Source organism: Brugia malayi (genome assembly GCF_000002995.4).
Source record: "Brugia malayi strain FR3 genome assembly, contig: Bm_v4_Chr1_scaffold_001, whole genome shotgun sequence".
NCBI lineage: Eukaryota > Metazoa > Nematoda > Chromadorea > Rhabditida > Onchocercidae > Brugia > Brugia malayi.
The window spans coordinates 7,810,163-7,822,949 of NW_025062475.1; the positions used below are offsets into that span (position 1 = coordinate 7,810,163).

General features: G+C 35.5%; 3 protein-coding genes and 1 non-coding gene across 7 annotated transcripts; 1 reads left to right on the top strand and 3 right to left on the bottom strand.

The window, feature by feature from the left end:
- Positions 1-805: 805 nt before the first annotated feature.
- Bma-mett-10 (Uncharacterized protein) lies at positions 806-3,840 on the bottom strand (the record flags this gene model as incomplete). Its single annotated transcript, XM_043077026.1, has 11 exons — positions 806-991; positions 1,070-1,345; positions 1,514-1,615; positions 1,690-1,852; positions 1,926-1,990; positions 2,246-2,362; positions 2,432-2,515; positions 2,584-2,664; positions 2,738-2,829; positions 3,301-3,499; positions 3,718-3,840. 11 exons carry the CDS (start codon positions 3,838-3,840, stop codon positions 806-808), a joined length of 1,488 nt encoding a protein of 495 aa, XP_042932960.1.
- A 1,166-nt stretch (positions 3,841-5,006) lies between these two features.
- Bma-spe-9 (Uncharacterized protein) lies at positions 5,007-9,929 on the top strand (the record flags this gene model as incomplete). 4 transcript variants are annotated; one of them, XM_043077028.1, is made up of 16 exons in its annotated part: positions 5,007-5,158; positions 5,853-5,960; positions 6,125-6,220; positions 6,317-6,485; positions 6,677-6,833; positions 6,953-7,095; positions 7,260-7,344; positions 7,566-7,691; positions 7,751-7,811; positions 7,960-8,138; positions 8,339-8,477; positions 8,597-8,719; positions 8,840-8,943; positions 9,117-9,253; positions 9,412-9,546; positions 9,822-9,929. In XM_043077028.1, the coding sequence occupies 16 exons, from the start codon at positions 5,007-5,009 to the stop codon at positions 9,927-9,929; spliced, it is 2,022 nt and encodes a 673-aa protein (XP_042932962.1). The 4 variants fall into 4 exon arrangements, with proteins under 4 accessions (XP_042932962.1, XP_042932961.1, XP_042932964.1 ...); XM_043077027.1 differs by having other exon boundaries at positions 8,840-8,907; XM_043077030.1 differs by lacking the exons at positions 5,007-5,158; positions 5,853-5,960; positions 6,125-6,220 and having other exon boundaries at positions 6,420-6,485.
- Positions 9,930-10,147: 218 nt separating this feature from the next.
- On the bottom strand, positions 10,148-10,219 carry Bm14636. Its single transcript has one exon. It is a non-coding gene; the product is annotated as a tRNA-Met (tRNA).
- A 313-nt stretch (positions 10,220-10,532) lies between these two features.
- Bm6443 (Uncharacterized protein) lies at positions 10,533-12,358 on the bottom strand (the record flags this gene model as incomplete). The annotated part of the gene is made up of 7 exons (XM_043077031.1): positions 10,533-10,712; positions 10,797-10,874; positions 11,029-11,141; positions 11,253-11,361; positions 11,643-11,762; positions 11,945-12,064; positions 12,311-12,358. The coding sequence occupies 7 exons, from the start codon at positions 12,356-12,358 to the stop codon at positions 10,533-10,535; spliced, it is 768 nt and encodes a 255-aa protein (XP_042932965.1).
- Between the last annotated feature and the right edge of the window lie 429 nt (positions 12,359-12,787).

Genomic DNA, 12,787 nt, shown 5'->3' on the forward strand with positions numbered 1-12,787 from the left:
TTTCCATCGCATTGTTTCGTTGAGCTAATAATACAGCGCATTAGAAAGTACAGAGGAACTTCAAACTTGAATAATTTAATTAGCAGAGCCATTAATCTCTGTGAGGGACTTCTTCAGGAAATGAGGAAACATTCACCAAACACACATAAGTACTTGGTCGACAACTTTAAAACTACTCGAGAACCACAGCAATATTACAAAAAAATGAAAAATTATTTACCCGAATCGATAAAGTAAACAATGGTTGAACAATTTTTTTCTAGAAAAATGGCACCATATAAAAACAAAACCCGTACAATACGCAAAATATTTCCACCTCATTAATAGGAGTATATAATCATAAGCAAAACAACAGCTTTACAACAAACGATGATATCTTTGCACTTCTTCTTCCTTATCATTAGATAGTTCAGAAATAATCAACATTCTAAATGAACCAAATAAACAGTAAATCGTTAAATGTTTAAATCAAGATTTTAAAGTCATACATAATAATTAGAAAAAGCAAAATGGCATCCAATTGCTCCCATGAATACCAAATAACAGTCCATAGATAATACAAAGTCAACAAAACATACCAAACTAGCAAAATTTATATAACAAATTTATGAAAGACAGTGTACACATGTTTAGCTTTATGAAAAAAGAGTGTTTAGGCAACATTCAAGGCAGAGGAGAAAATTATTTTTCCGATTTCAGCTTTTTGATTGTGACCACAAAAATATGGTCAAGTGAGATAATCAGAAATATGTTGCACAGTCAGTATTTTTTTCAACGACCAAACATGAAAGTCTAAGGCGGAAATTTAGGACGAAGAAGGCTGGATTGAATTTTCTAGTTTGGCAAGCTGATTTCTGCAAAATTGCCATATTTGATGCAAACAGTGACGCGATCCCTCCAACCAGTATAATTTCAAGCAATGTTCGGAAGGATATATCACTAAGCGAAAACGAATTAATGGTTGAAATTTATTATCCAGTGGCATGTAAGTCTGAAAATTAAAAACTTATATTTGTTAAGAATAAACATTGCAAAAATAAACAATCGATGTGAAAGGCTTGAAACTAACTTGTATGGATACATCACGTGTATTTTTATTTTTTCCACATCCGTTAAATACTATGCAATCTATGAAATTTCCAGCATTGCAATAACTGTCTCTGCCATCACCGTTACCCAAATTAACTGTGCAACCAACATCAATTCGACCGGGACAATATCGTTTATTCAAAGATGGACAAACACCCGACATTTTTTCTGCACGGCGTTTTTGCCGTTGCTGTGACCAAGTATTCTTGACAGCTTCACATAAAAAGCTATTGCTATCTTGTTTTTCACAAGATACCTACAAAAACACTGGAATCATCTTATTTCTTTTCAATATTCCAGTCAATAACAAATGATGTCATAACTTGATTCTATTTATCTATAATAACTCTACGATTTCATCCCCTTAGTGCAACGATTCCTAAATAAAGGAAGCCAAATATGAACTCAAAATAAGAGAACATACCTCCAGCAAACCAAGTATTTTTCTTATCCAAGCAAATGAACTTTCTTTGCCTTCTAAAACTTGTGGCAAATAAAGCTCCAATGGTGGTGAACATTTCGCTAACTAAAAATTCATAGAATATTACAAGCCTGAAAATGCACTACTATATAATCAAGAAGGATCTGAGCAAATCTAACTTTATCCAGTTTTATTCGGGCTTCGAAAGTCCAAGCAAGCACCCAGCGATGCGTTTTCCCTTGATATAATGTAGTCACTGTTGAACGAACATTCAAACAACGTCCTAATTTCTTTCGTAGCTCAACAAGACTTGATTTCTTACCAACCATTGATGTATACAACCTATAAAAAAAGCACTGTTTGAAAACGCTAGCAAAAAAAAAATACATTGGAAGATACAGTGATGATAACTTACTTCACGGTGTTTTGCAAAACGAAGCTATCTTCAATTAGACGAGAAACAAATGCAACTTCGCCACCCTGAAACACAATCTATTTCAACAGTGATGCTTTTTAACCACAGTATTAAAAATTAAAATAATCGTTTATTATGATTTTTCAGTCTTCAACCCTCAGTTTGAGTTTCCAGTTTTCTGCAAGAAGTGAAAGCATTGCGCTGAAGATTAAAGATATAATGGTAGTGAATCAATTTCAATATAATTTTGCTAAGCACAACTGAACCAAGCTCTTCACATAATTAAACGAAATTTTTCTAAATAGCATGCAAACCTATACCGTAACGGCTAATTCGTTACTTCGAGCAACAGTAGCTGAGTGAGGTGCAGGACGATCGGTGCAATTCGATTCACTACCGACATTTATCAACACATTATTTCCCAAGTATCTGAACTTCTGCAAAAAAAAAGTCTTATTCATTCACCAAAATTCGCTAAGAACTTAATGTAAGCAAAAAGCACATGCCTCTTCAAACTCATCATATTCATAAAACGGAGGATTGCACATGCAGAATGTGAATTCGACTTCTGGATGAGAACGAATAACATCCTGAAAAGTCCAACTTTCAAGTCATGCGCAATTTCGATACAAAATATTAAACTAAATAAAACTACTACCTTAATCATACAGCCCGCTGGTACTCGCACAACTTCAATTCGCTCGCTCATGCCATTTTTCTGCACATTTCGATTTGCAATCTAAGAAGAATAAAAAATCCATCATCAAATCAATGTACCTGAATTTGCAAACTGCTTTTATGATATTGCATACCTCAACCGCGAAAGGATCTGCATCGGTTGCCAGAAATCTCCAGCCAAACTGTTTCGCACCCAATAATGCATATACACACGATGCACCCGTCCCTAAATTTTTAACAAAATAAATGACAAGATTCAATCGAATTTAGTAAACAATAAACTATCACAAATTTCTTTTGCAAAAGCTGTAAATAAACATGATTAACTTTGTTTTGGAATGACACTGCTGAAATCAATTACAATAGGATGGAAATAAAGTGACAAGCATGACTTGATGATAAGGAATATCGGAAAACCCACAACTGCTCCTATTTATATACTGCCTACAATTTTTTGATTGAAAAGCTAAGATAGAATAATACAGTGAAAAATTCTGGGAAGATAGAAAATAGTTCTCTAGAATATATGATAGGGAATAACTGGTGCTTCGAAAAGTCAGCCAGAAGTCTTTCAGATGCCTCCTCAAAGTCATGCACTAATTTTCATAGTCTAACCTCATGTTTATCAAAAACAATCAATACAAAACGTCATAGTTAGAACATTAAACTCTTTTCGGACTGTTTAAAAAATATTTACCAATATCAATGCCGACAACATCCTCGGCAATGCCATTTGTTTTCAATAAATCATCAATGACAAGAATATAATTAAGGCGTTGTGGTATACGTGGTGCGAGACAATCAGTAGGTATATCAACATCTAGTCCAAAATCACTAAGTAGCAGAGTTCGAGCTAAAATCCGTACAGCATTCGTGTCGCGGAAATTCATTTTGAGCTGAAAGTGATAGTCTTCGCAGTTCATAACAAGGACCAAATGCTTACAAAAAATTATGCAGTAACCAGGAATGATCAATGAAAAAAGCTATGGATGAAATGCACTTACAAACCGCAATAATATCAATAATATAAGATTTCCAGTGACTTCAAAAGTACGCTAATGATAATGCTATATATGCTAATAAAATAATGTTATGCTATTATGATAAATCTTACCTTTCCATTCGAACCAATATAGCAGTGTGATCGAAACTCAACGAATTTATCAGCAAGCAAACTAAAATCCGGTGGCTTATCCTTGTATGGATTTCTGGGATGCATCTTTTCGTTGAATGGCATGCTCTAGGCGACTTTCGTCTGAAATGCTCAGTTGAACACAGTTAACCACAAATCACCTTCCAGCACAGCTAGCCACCCCAACATGCACTCAAACTCAACTCACAGCATAAAATCAGATGACGTCCAAGAATGTCGGCCCCACAATGCAACAGTCATAAATCTGTGGAAATAGAGAGGAAAGAAATTGAATTGTCTTAATGGGTGGATGAATAATTATATAATTACAAAATATATCATAGATGATCCAGTAGTAGTATTAAAAAAGAATTGAACAATCAAAGCTATGTTGAGATCTGTGCTCGCTTTATTACAATTCATAAATTGAAGACTTGTTCGATTAGCTTCAGTGATCGGTTTAAGCATACAGTGAGATTTATCGGAAAGTCAAAAGAACTTTCTGATTTGTCCATTATTCGCATAATTGATTGTCCGTGAAGATATATAATAACTGTGGTAATTACTGGATGTTAATTGAATATAGTCGTTAAATTGTTCAGCAAGTTGTGGAAAATTAGAAGAATAATATTTTGAATCCATATTTCCATATTTTTCCAGATCCATATTTCTGACAAAAATTTCCGGAATTTTCCAGTTACGGAACGAAGGATGACCGAGATCAGTCTGTTCCGACTTCTTCTGCTATGTAATTTAATTTTTCCGTTTCCTTTTGTCTCTATGTTTCGGTAATTTCGAAAAAGTGCAGCCTTTCATTGTTCGTTATGCAACTTTTCTTTTTTTTCATCCAAATATTAATGTTAGCTAATATGCTTACGCAGAAAGCACAAAACGATTCAGTTTTGAACTCATTTTTTTGACTTATTTTTCCTCTCTCTTGTAAGTGTTGGATCATCTCAGTACATCATTATTTTTTCGTCATTTATACTTTTTGGGACCGAATGATAAATATGGATGATCATTACAAGAAGATATCAAAACGCCCTCAAGAATCAGCTCCCAAAAAATTTTTTTAGGTATTGTAATTCATTTCATATCTACTAGATTCGAATTTCAAGCAAAACGAAGAAAAAAGCCATCTGAAGGAAGTACGTAAATTTCTGATAATAGCCAGCTATTTTAAAAATTAGATGATTATATTTGGAAATGAATTTTTAAACACATTAACAAATCCAAAATTGGTTACAGAGTTAGATCGTAGCGTGTCACTGATGAGACGATTTCACACTCTCCCGAAAATACCTTATATACCGGATGCAAAATATCGACGGCAACAAACAGGCGATTTAGAGACAAATTTTGATCCATGCAAAATCACACAGCTTTGTCAAAATGGTGGTACATGCGTATCAAAAAAAGGAGCGTAAGATTTTTTTTTCCAAAATCCATCGATTTTGTCTTTTCTTACATTCATGAATATCTGTAGTTCATTATAAAGCCTAAACTAAAGTATAGAGTTCATATATGAAATAGATTTTAGAGCTGACTGGATTTATTGTATTCTCACAAAATACCAAAGATTTAGAGATTTTCGTTGCTTAAAGTGTTTACTCTTCATAGCAAATTAAGTACAAAAGACGTCGATGAATTTCATTAATATTCTACTATCGAAAAGACAAAGATGACATAATAAAGCTATATGGTTGATTTTAAATTCGGAATTTTGAAATTTGATTAGCAGCGATACAGCATTATGAGAAATTAAACTGAAAATGAATAGCTAGTCCGGTGATGGCTTAACAGTCAACTTTCATGGCAAACTTCTATTTCTCTAGTTCAAATTATCAAATTTCCACAAAATAGGAGAGACAAAATCTGAAACCGTCGTTTATATATTCTGATGTAATCCTGTTGAATACTGTTGCATCTTACACATGTTTTAGTTGAGTTGCATTATTTATAAGTGCAAATTACCTGCAAATTATTCATATAAAGTTTAGGCTTAGTGTATTTTTTGACTTATCTGCATTATTAGCTTATGATAAGCTCACGTGACATGTAATGGATTTCTGAGAGGAATAGTTTATGGTTATGTTACTTAAATTATATCAGTTTAGCTACTACTGTCAGTGCCTTCCAACTTATTATGGAAAAACCTGCGAATTTTTGGCGAACCAAACAAGTTGCAAGGAAAATTTGTGTCAAAACGATGCGACGTGCTACAGGTAATAGTCATACTGCTGGAAAACCTAATTAGATATTAGCTGATAAAATCTGTCTTTCTAGTGATAACTTTATTCGTCCTCCCTTGTGAGCAAGATAAAAGGATGCCAATACTTTGAAAGTGAACGAAAGATTGTTTTTAACAGCATGCTCAGTATGCTTACAGTATCCAACAAAAGCGTCAGATTGTGACTACTATGGAAAAGAACGAAGATATGCAAAATTTTACTGATACAAAAGTGATACAATGGGTTCGATATGAGTACGTTTATTATATGTATTTTCGACCTCGGGAATCGTGTTGTTTTCTCCTGAATGAATTCCATGAATCACCTCGAATAAATCTTTCAATACTTAGGTGTTGGTGTCGGCAGGGTTTCACGGGTTCATTGTGCGAATATTCGGAAGAGTTGCGCGAATGTGAGCAAGATTATTGTTTACATAAAGGAGTAGGCAAATTGATGAATTCTACGGATGGTACCGCAGAATGTGATTGCCAGTGCCAAGAACATCATACTGGAAAAAGAGTATGTAACACTTCCAGCAAGCCATCTTTTCAATCTTTCTTTTCTTCATTTCATCAAATGATTCTTGATGGTATTATTTCTTCAAGGATTCTAAACCCAGAAATTTCCGAATTAACAATTTATCTGTCGAGATTATTCCTTGTCAAATGCAGTGTCTGTTTACACCACAATCAAACAGCCTTTAATTGCAGTGTGAAATCGTGTTACCATGTAAAGACTATAGCTGTTTCAACGGTGGTGTCTGTATGAATGAACCTGTTATGAACAATACTGATGGAGAATTGACCTATAAGGCCAGGTGTAATTGTCCGCCACGTAATATTTATGGAGTTGCTATCAATTTTGAAGGTAATGAATATACACATATACTTTACCTACAGATGCATCAACCTTTATATTTTATTAGTGTAATGCGTCAGGTATTTGTGAGATGAACACGTCGTTAACTGTACCTATGATCACTTCAGGTGAACAGTGCGAACGATTAACGGTTGTCGATAATGAAAGGATCCATGATGAATGTTTCCCATGCCGAAAGAACGCGAAGAATTATGCAATTGATTGCTTGGACAAATATACTCAGAATACGACGTTGGGATATATGGAAGAGGTATGGCAAGTGTATATTACAATATGATAGGTAATTTCGGTCCGTCAAGATAAAGGATTTCTTGAAAGACATGTAAACACATTCTTGTGTGACTTATATGAGTTAGATACATGTATGTACTATTTATACACACTATAACAGTATTGATCTACTAATTCATTCAGATTCTTAAAGCTTGCGGCAAGCCATGCGAATCCGCAGCACGATTTTGTCTCAATGGAGGTCTGTGCAATGCCGAAGGACGTCTTGGTAATAAATTTGTTCAAAAAAAGAGAGGAGAAAATAATTTTCTCAATTATTCCATCTTTCCAGGAAGGTTGGAATAATTGATCTGTGAACTATGAGATTCTTATTTGATACGCTAAAAAAGTGCATTTTCTACTTAATGCCTTTTTTCGATATTTATTATCCTTCACTTTCATCTCGAGAAACTAACAGTCAATATCTTCTCATATACAAATATGTTTCAGACGACGATAACAGAACATCTTATATAATTCCGGTTTGTCAATGCGTTGGTTTAGATGAAGGGATTCTTTGTGAAAGACATGTAAACTCACCATGCGATGCAACTACATATGATCCACGTACGCCCGGTAAGATTAGAACTAAAAGTTTAGAAGTTTTTTTGTAGCATTACACAAATATTTTGCAGAAGAAAAGTGTGGCGAGCACGGTACCTGTGTCGGTAAGACAATGCACGACTACGTATGTGAGTACGATTTCCATGTTTCTTCTCATTTTTTTAAACTTAATGATTCTTAGCACAGCATTTCACCGGAGTCTTATTGCCATCTGAAATGATTCTATGAGTTGGTTCATCCCAGCTCTGCAAAGACGCATAAAGCGCCATATAAATTGAAGCTGTTATGGTGGTTGGACCGGAGAAAAATGTGATATTGAAGAACCATGCTACAACAATGCCTGTTCACCTGGTAGTTTATGTGTTTCGGTACCGATCGAACAGCGTGAAAAGTATTCTCTGGGATATACTTGCCTATGTGCGATAAACCAGGATCCCGACTTCACTGGATCCAACAACAGTATATTTGCAAGTTGTATTACCGAAATAACAGTTCTTGTTACATCTGCATGATTTGTTCGAAACAATGCAGTAAAATATTACTTCTACCATCTTTCTGAAATTATTTTAGTGTAGCTTTCCCTTCCTTTTTCCTTCATGTAATTCTAAATAAAAAAAAAAAAACCGAAGAAAACAACCATTGGCTGTATTTAATTTCAGCGGTCAAGTGCATAAAAACCGATTTTGGTATATGTACCAATCACGTATGCAAGAACGATGGTCTTTGCTACTCCTGCGAGACGTCTGATCTGAATAATTTACAGCTTTGTTCCGACGAAGAGAAACGTCGAGGATTCAGGTCCACATTTCCACATTTTTTTTATAATTTTATTTTTAGTCTCCACTGTACCTTTGAAACTCCTCAGACTTGCTTTCCTACTATAAGTACATTCGTATAATTCTGTTCGACCAAAACAGGTGTCTATGCCCACACGGTCTACTATCCCCATTTTGTGAGAAAGAAGCAGATGCATGTGATCGAAACAAATGTCAGAACGGAGCAGAATGCACTGTCGATCCAGAAAACGAATTTAATTATATGTAAGGAGGTTATTTTTACTGTATTCTTAAATGATGAACGAATTTTATATGGCAAACGTTGCTTCTATTAATGTCACGTCAAAACCAAACTAAAGGAATAATTTTTAGTGGGTGTTTCAGATGCCGCTGCCGTCTTGGTTTCAGTGGTACATTTTGCGAACAAAAGTTATCTCCGTGCATAATGCAAGGTGAGATAATGAACCAGGAGAAGCCTACAAGTTGTGGTAATTAACTTCTGATTGCCACTTTACTAGAAAAAAGTACTGAAAGTTAGGAGTTCATCGTTGTTTTGGAGTCTATTATTGTTAAGAACATTGATGAGTTTTGAGGGAAATACTTCATGTTTTCTTAGTCATCTTTACTTTTGATACATAATTCTAAGCTTATAGTATTGAAGGTTTACAAATTTGTATGATGGGTACTTGTACACCAGACAGTAATTTTGTGCGTGGTTTCCGGTGCGATTGCGTTGATGGTTACGAAGGCGTCAACTGCGATTCACTCAAGAGAACTGATATTGCGGGCTTCATTCGCGTATGCTTCTCCTTTCTGATAGTTCCTAGTGTAAAACTACGTTTCTGTTTACTATTATCGATGAACAGTACAGATTAGAATGTTAATTTCATAAACCATAGTTTGAATATAGGAAACTTCCGCTAAAGTTTGAATATAAAATGAACTGACATCTACAGAGAAATTATTGGTGGACATATCCGTCTATCGTTGGACTTATCCTTACACCAATGGTTGCTATTCTTATTATTCTGTCGGAAAACCGTGCTAAGCGAGAGTACGAGTATAAATTAGCTGAGAAACGGTATCTGGAAGTAAGTTACACCTTTTAATGTTAGAAATGCGTAATTCGGATGCGTAGTATAATTTAGTAAATGTATTGTTTATCTTGTTACTGTTTTCTCATCTATCGCAACATTATCATTCTATTTGGAAAGATTCTTTCTGAAATCTTTTTAGAATGAATCATGTAATGCTGTGAACTTTCTAAAATTACTGAACATACTTAACCAAATCCCTTTTCGCTTCTCACTTTCCTTATCATTTTATCAACTTATCAGTTCTCATTAACTGTTAACATGGCGTTCAGGAGGCTAAACAACGTCAGAAAAAAATAAACGAGGAAAAATGTTCGGATTTTGGAACTGCAGGAACGCAAATGAGTACGACCCAAAAATACAATAGCACTGAAATTTAAAGTCGGAATGAACACAACAACTTCAATACAAACCCAATAGAAACACACTCATTTTCTGCTTACTGAGCATCCTATAAACACGCTATGTTTTAAAAATGTGCAGTGTTTTGCTACGATTTTCGATTATCTTAAAGTAAGTGACACATGTTACTATGAACATTCCCGAAACTCTATCACATAACAAGAGCAAGAACTATAACAAGCAAAAGTCGGAGAACTAGCAGCGAGTGGTTTCGATCCACCGACCTCTGGGTTATGGGCCCAGCACGCTTCCACTGCGCCACGCTGCTAACTCACCAAACTAAGAACCATACTATCCTTGTAGTGAATAATACAATGATTAATATGCGGACGGTCCCAACTACAATTCAATGATTCCAACAAATTAATAAGAATAATTTCAGGTTGCATAAGAACGTTTTTACTGAACTTCAAATTTATATAAAACATGCACTATTTCCATATATTATTTAGAGGAAAGGCATGAAAATTTGGATGGATGCAATATAAATATATAAATACAACCTAAGCGAAATTGCATATCAACCGGGTGAACACCTTAGCGTCATTCTTACTTTTAAATAGGGAAAAATCTGTACGGAGTCAATGCGAAGCGCCCATGAAATGTTTTAGTATTTCAATGCCACAATCAATAGCTTCATATAGTTTCATTACTTCCTCCACATTTTCGCAGCTTTTCAATCGTTCTGCACACCATTTTAGTTTATCGTCGACTGCCTGTATCGCAACCTGAACATTTCCAGATCCCAGCAAATCAGCATGCTGGAATAGACAAAGAGTTCCATGTACACATTTTTTTATAATAGTCAACAAACTGTAGTAAATGATCTAGTAAAGAAAACATACTGGTGATGTGCCAACATCTACAGTGAGTCGTTCACTGCGAACAGTTCGCATCGAGAAACTTCTTTCAACTGGCGAGTGCTAAAAAAAACGACTGTTTAGGGAAAGAGAACAGATACAAGTGGACGTAGAACATCCAAATCATATAGGACAACCAATGATGAAGGAACTACATCGAAAATCGGAGCATCTGTTAGATTTTTTGTAGAAAAACAAAATCAAATTATTAGCTTACAAAAGATTCTGCGGGAGAATCCGTTGAAGGAAACTGCGCGGGTGGTTGAAAAACTTCATTACTACTACTTTGACTCATATTGCTGCGCTCGGTTGCAATATCATTTTGGTCATCTGAAATCGACCCAAGGATTTACTGTTTAGAACTCCGAAAATATCTCACGCATTTACTTCCTTCTAGTTAATGAGAAGGATCTTAGAAAAAAAGAAGTATGTGGAATGTACCGTTATTTGAAACTGTAGTTCTGTTGTTCTGTCCTCCTGCAAGCTCTGTATTCACTAAATCACAAGCAACACAACAGCGAACTCCTTGGCGATCCTCCATTAAAATACCCTACAAACTCTGGAATTCTGCTAAACACATAACAGTAACATTAATATTTAGGATCTCTTTTAAAACGTAAATCATGTACGGCAATGAAAACTGCATAGAAGCATATTGTTTCACGTCTATTTATCAATAACGCTTGCCAACCGAAAATATAAGCCTAAAAATAGAACTTGAGAGTGAAAACTTAACAGAACCCCAGGATGCATCAACTGCAATTTATTTTATGACTGTATTCCATAAACGAAAGAAGCACTTCCTACTATTTGCCTATGTATCAAACTCACCGCACATAACTCGCAGTATTCATTGAGCATAGTATGACCTAAAAGGAGTAATTCACCCATACGTGATGATATGTGGTCACGTAGATGACGTCTTGTTTGTTCCAATAATTGTTGATGCTCCTGAAAAAGATACGTGGTGCTTTCCAGGAAAAACATCACTTTGAAATCATAACGGCTAAAGCTGTTGGTAATTAAACAGTGTAAAAGTAACTCAAAAAACAGTCCGAAAAAAGCCTTAATTGATTGCTAACGAGGTATTAATGGATCGAAAAGATTTATCAATGACAAGATAACCTTTCTACCTGCGTTACTCGTCGCAAGCCATTCAAATTCATTCTTTCAACCTGGACAGCAATATCAGTTTCAGTTCCTGGTGATTTGCTCTTCGAAGTAGTATCGAACTGTTGATGACCCATACAAGTCTGCAAATGCATGAAAAATAAAATAATTGATAGGACTGATCAGATTACGCTATAATAAGGAACGACGAGCATCTCCGACACTGCATATCATTCTTACTCACATCCCGGAATACCCACAGACTACTAGAAGTCACGAGTAATCCCTCTAAGGACGCTGCGAAAACAACTCCCAGCAAGTCTCGGGAATACCCTGGAGGAAGGGCCAGTTCGCAAGGAGGCCTAGTCGTCAGAATGCTAATAGCCAACCACGTGTGTTGCAGTCTCCGCTTCTAGCACACTATCTCGTCTTGTCATGCCTACGTGTGTATTCTTTCGTGGCAGCGCATAATCCTACCATTGCTCTTCTCGAAAATTCGAACGGGAAATTGCGGGAAGGTTTGAAAAGTGCATTTTGCATTGCAGTTAATTGTGGTGGAGTGGCTCGTGCATACAGGGTGGGCTTTTCTGTCTCGATCTGTTAAGATGTGAGAACGGTAAGGGATAGTGCTGAGGATTGTTCAGTGTAGTGTTTTAATCAGGACTCGAAGGGGTTGAAGTCGTGCAATCAGTAGAATACCGATAAATGAAATATGAGCTTTTGTTTGAATGAACAGGTTGAAGGGATTATCTACGAGTGTCATCTGCTATTATTCCTCCCGTACCTGTAAAATAGTGAATCAAATAGTCACTGTTTCACATGAAAAGTTAGTTGGTGCCTAGTTGAATTAAGCAGTTATCAGTGTT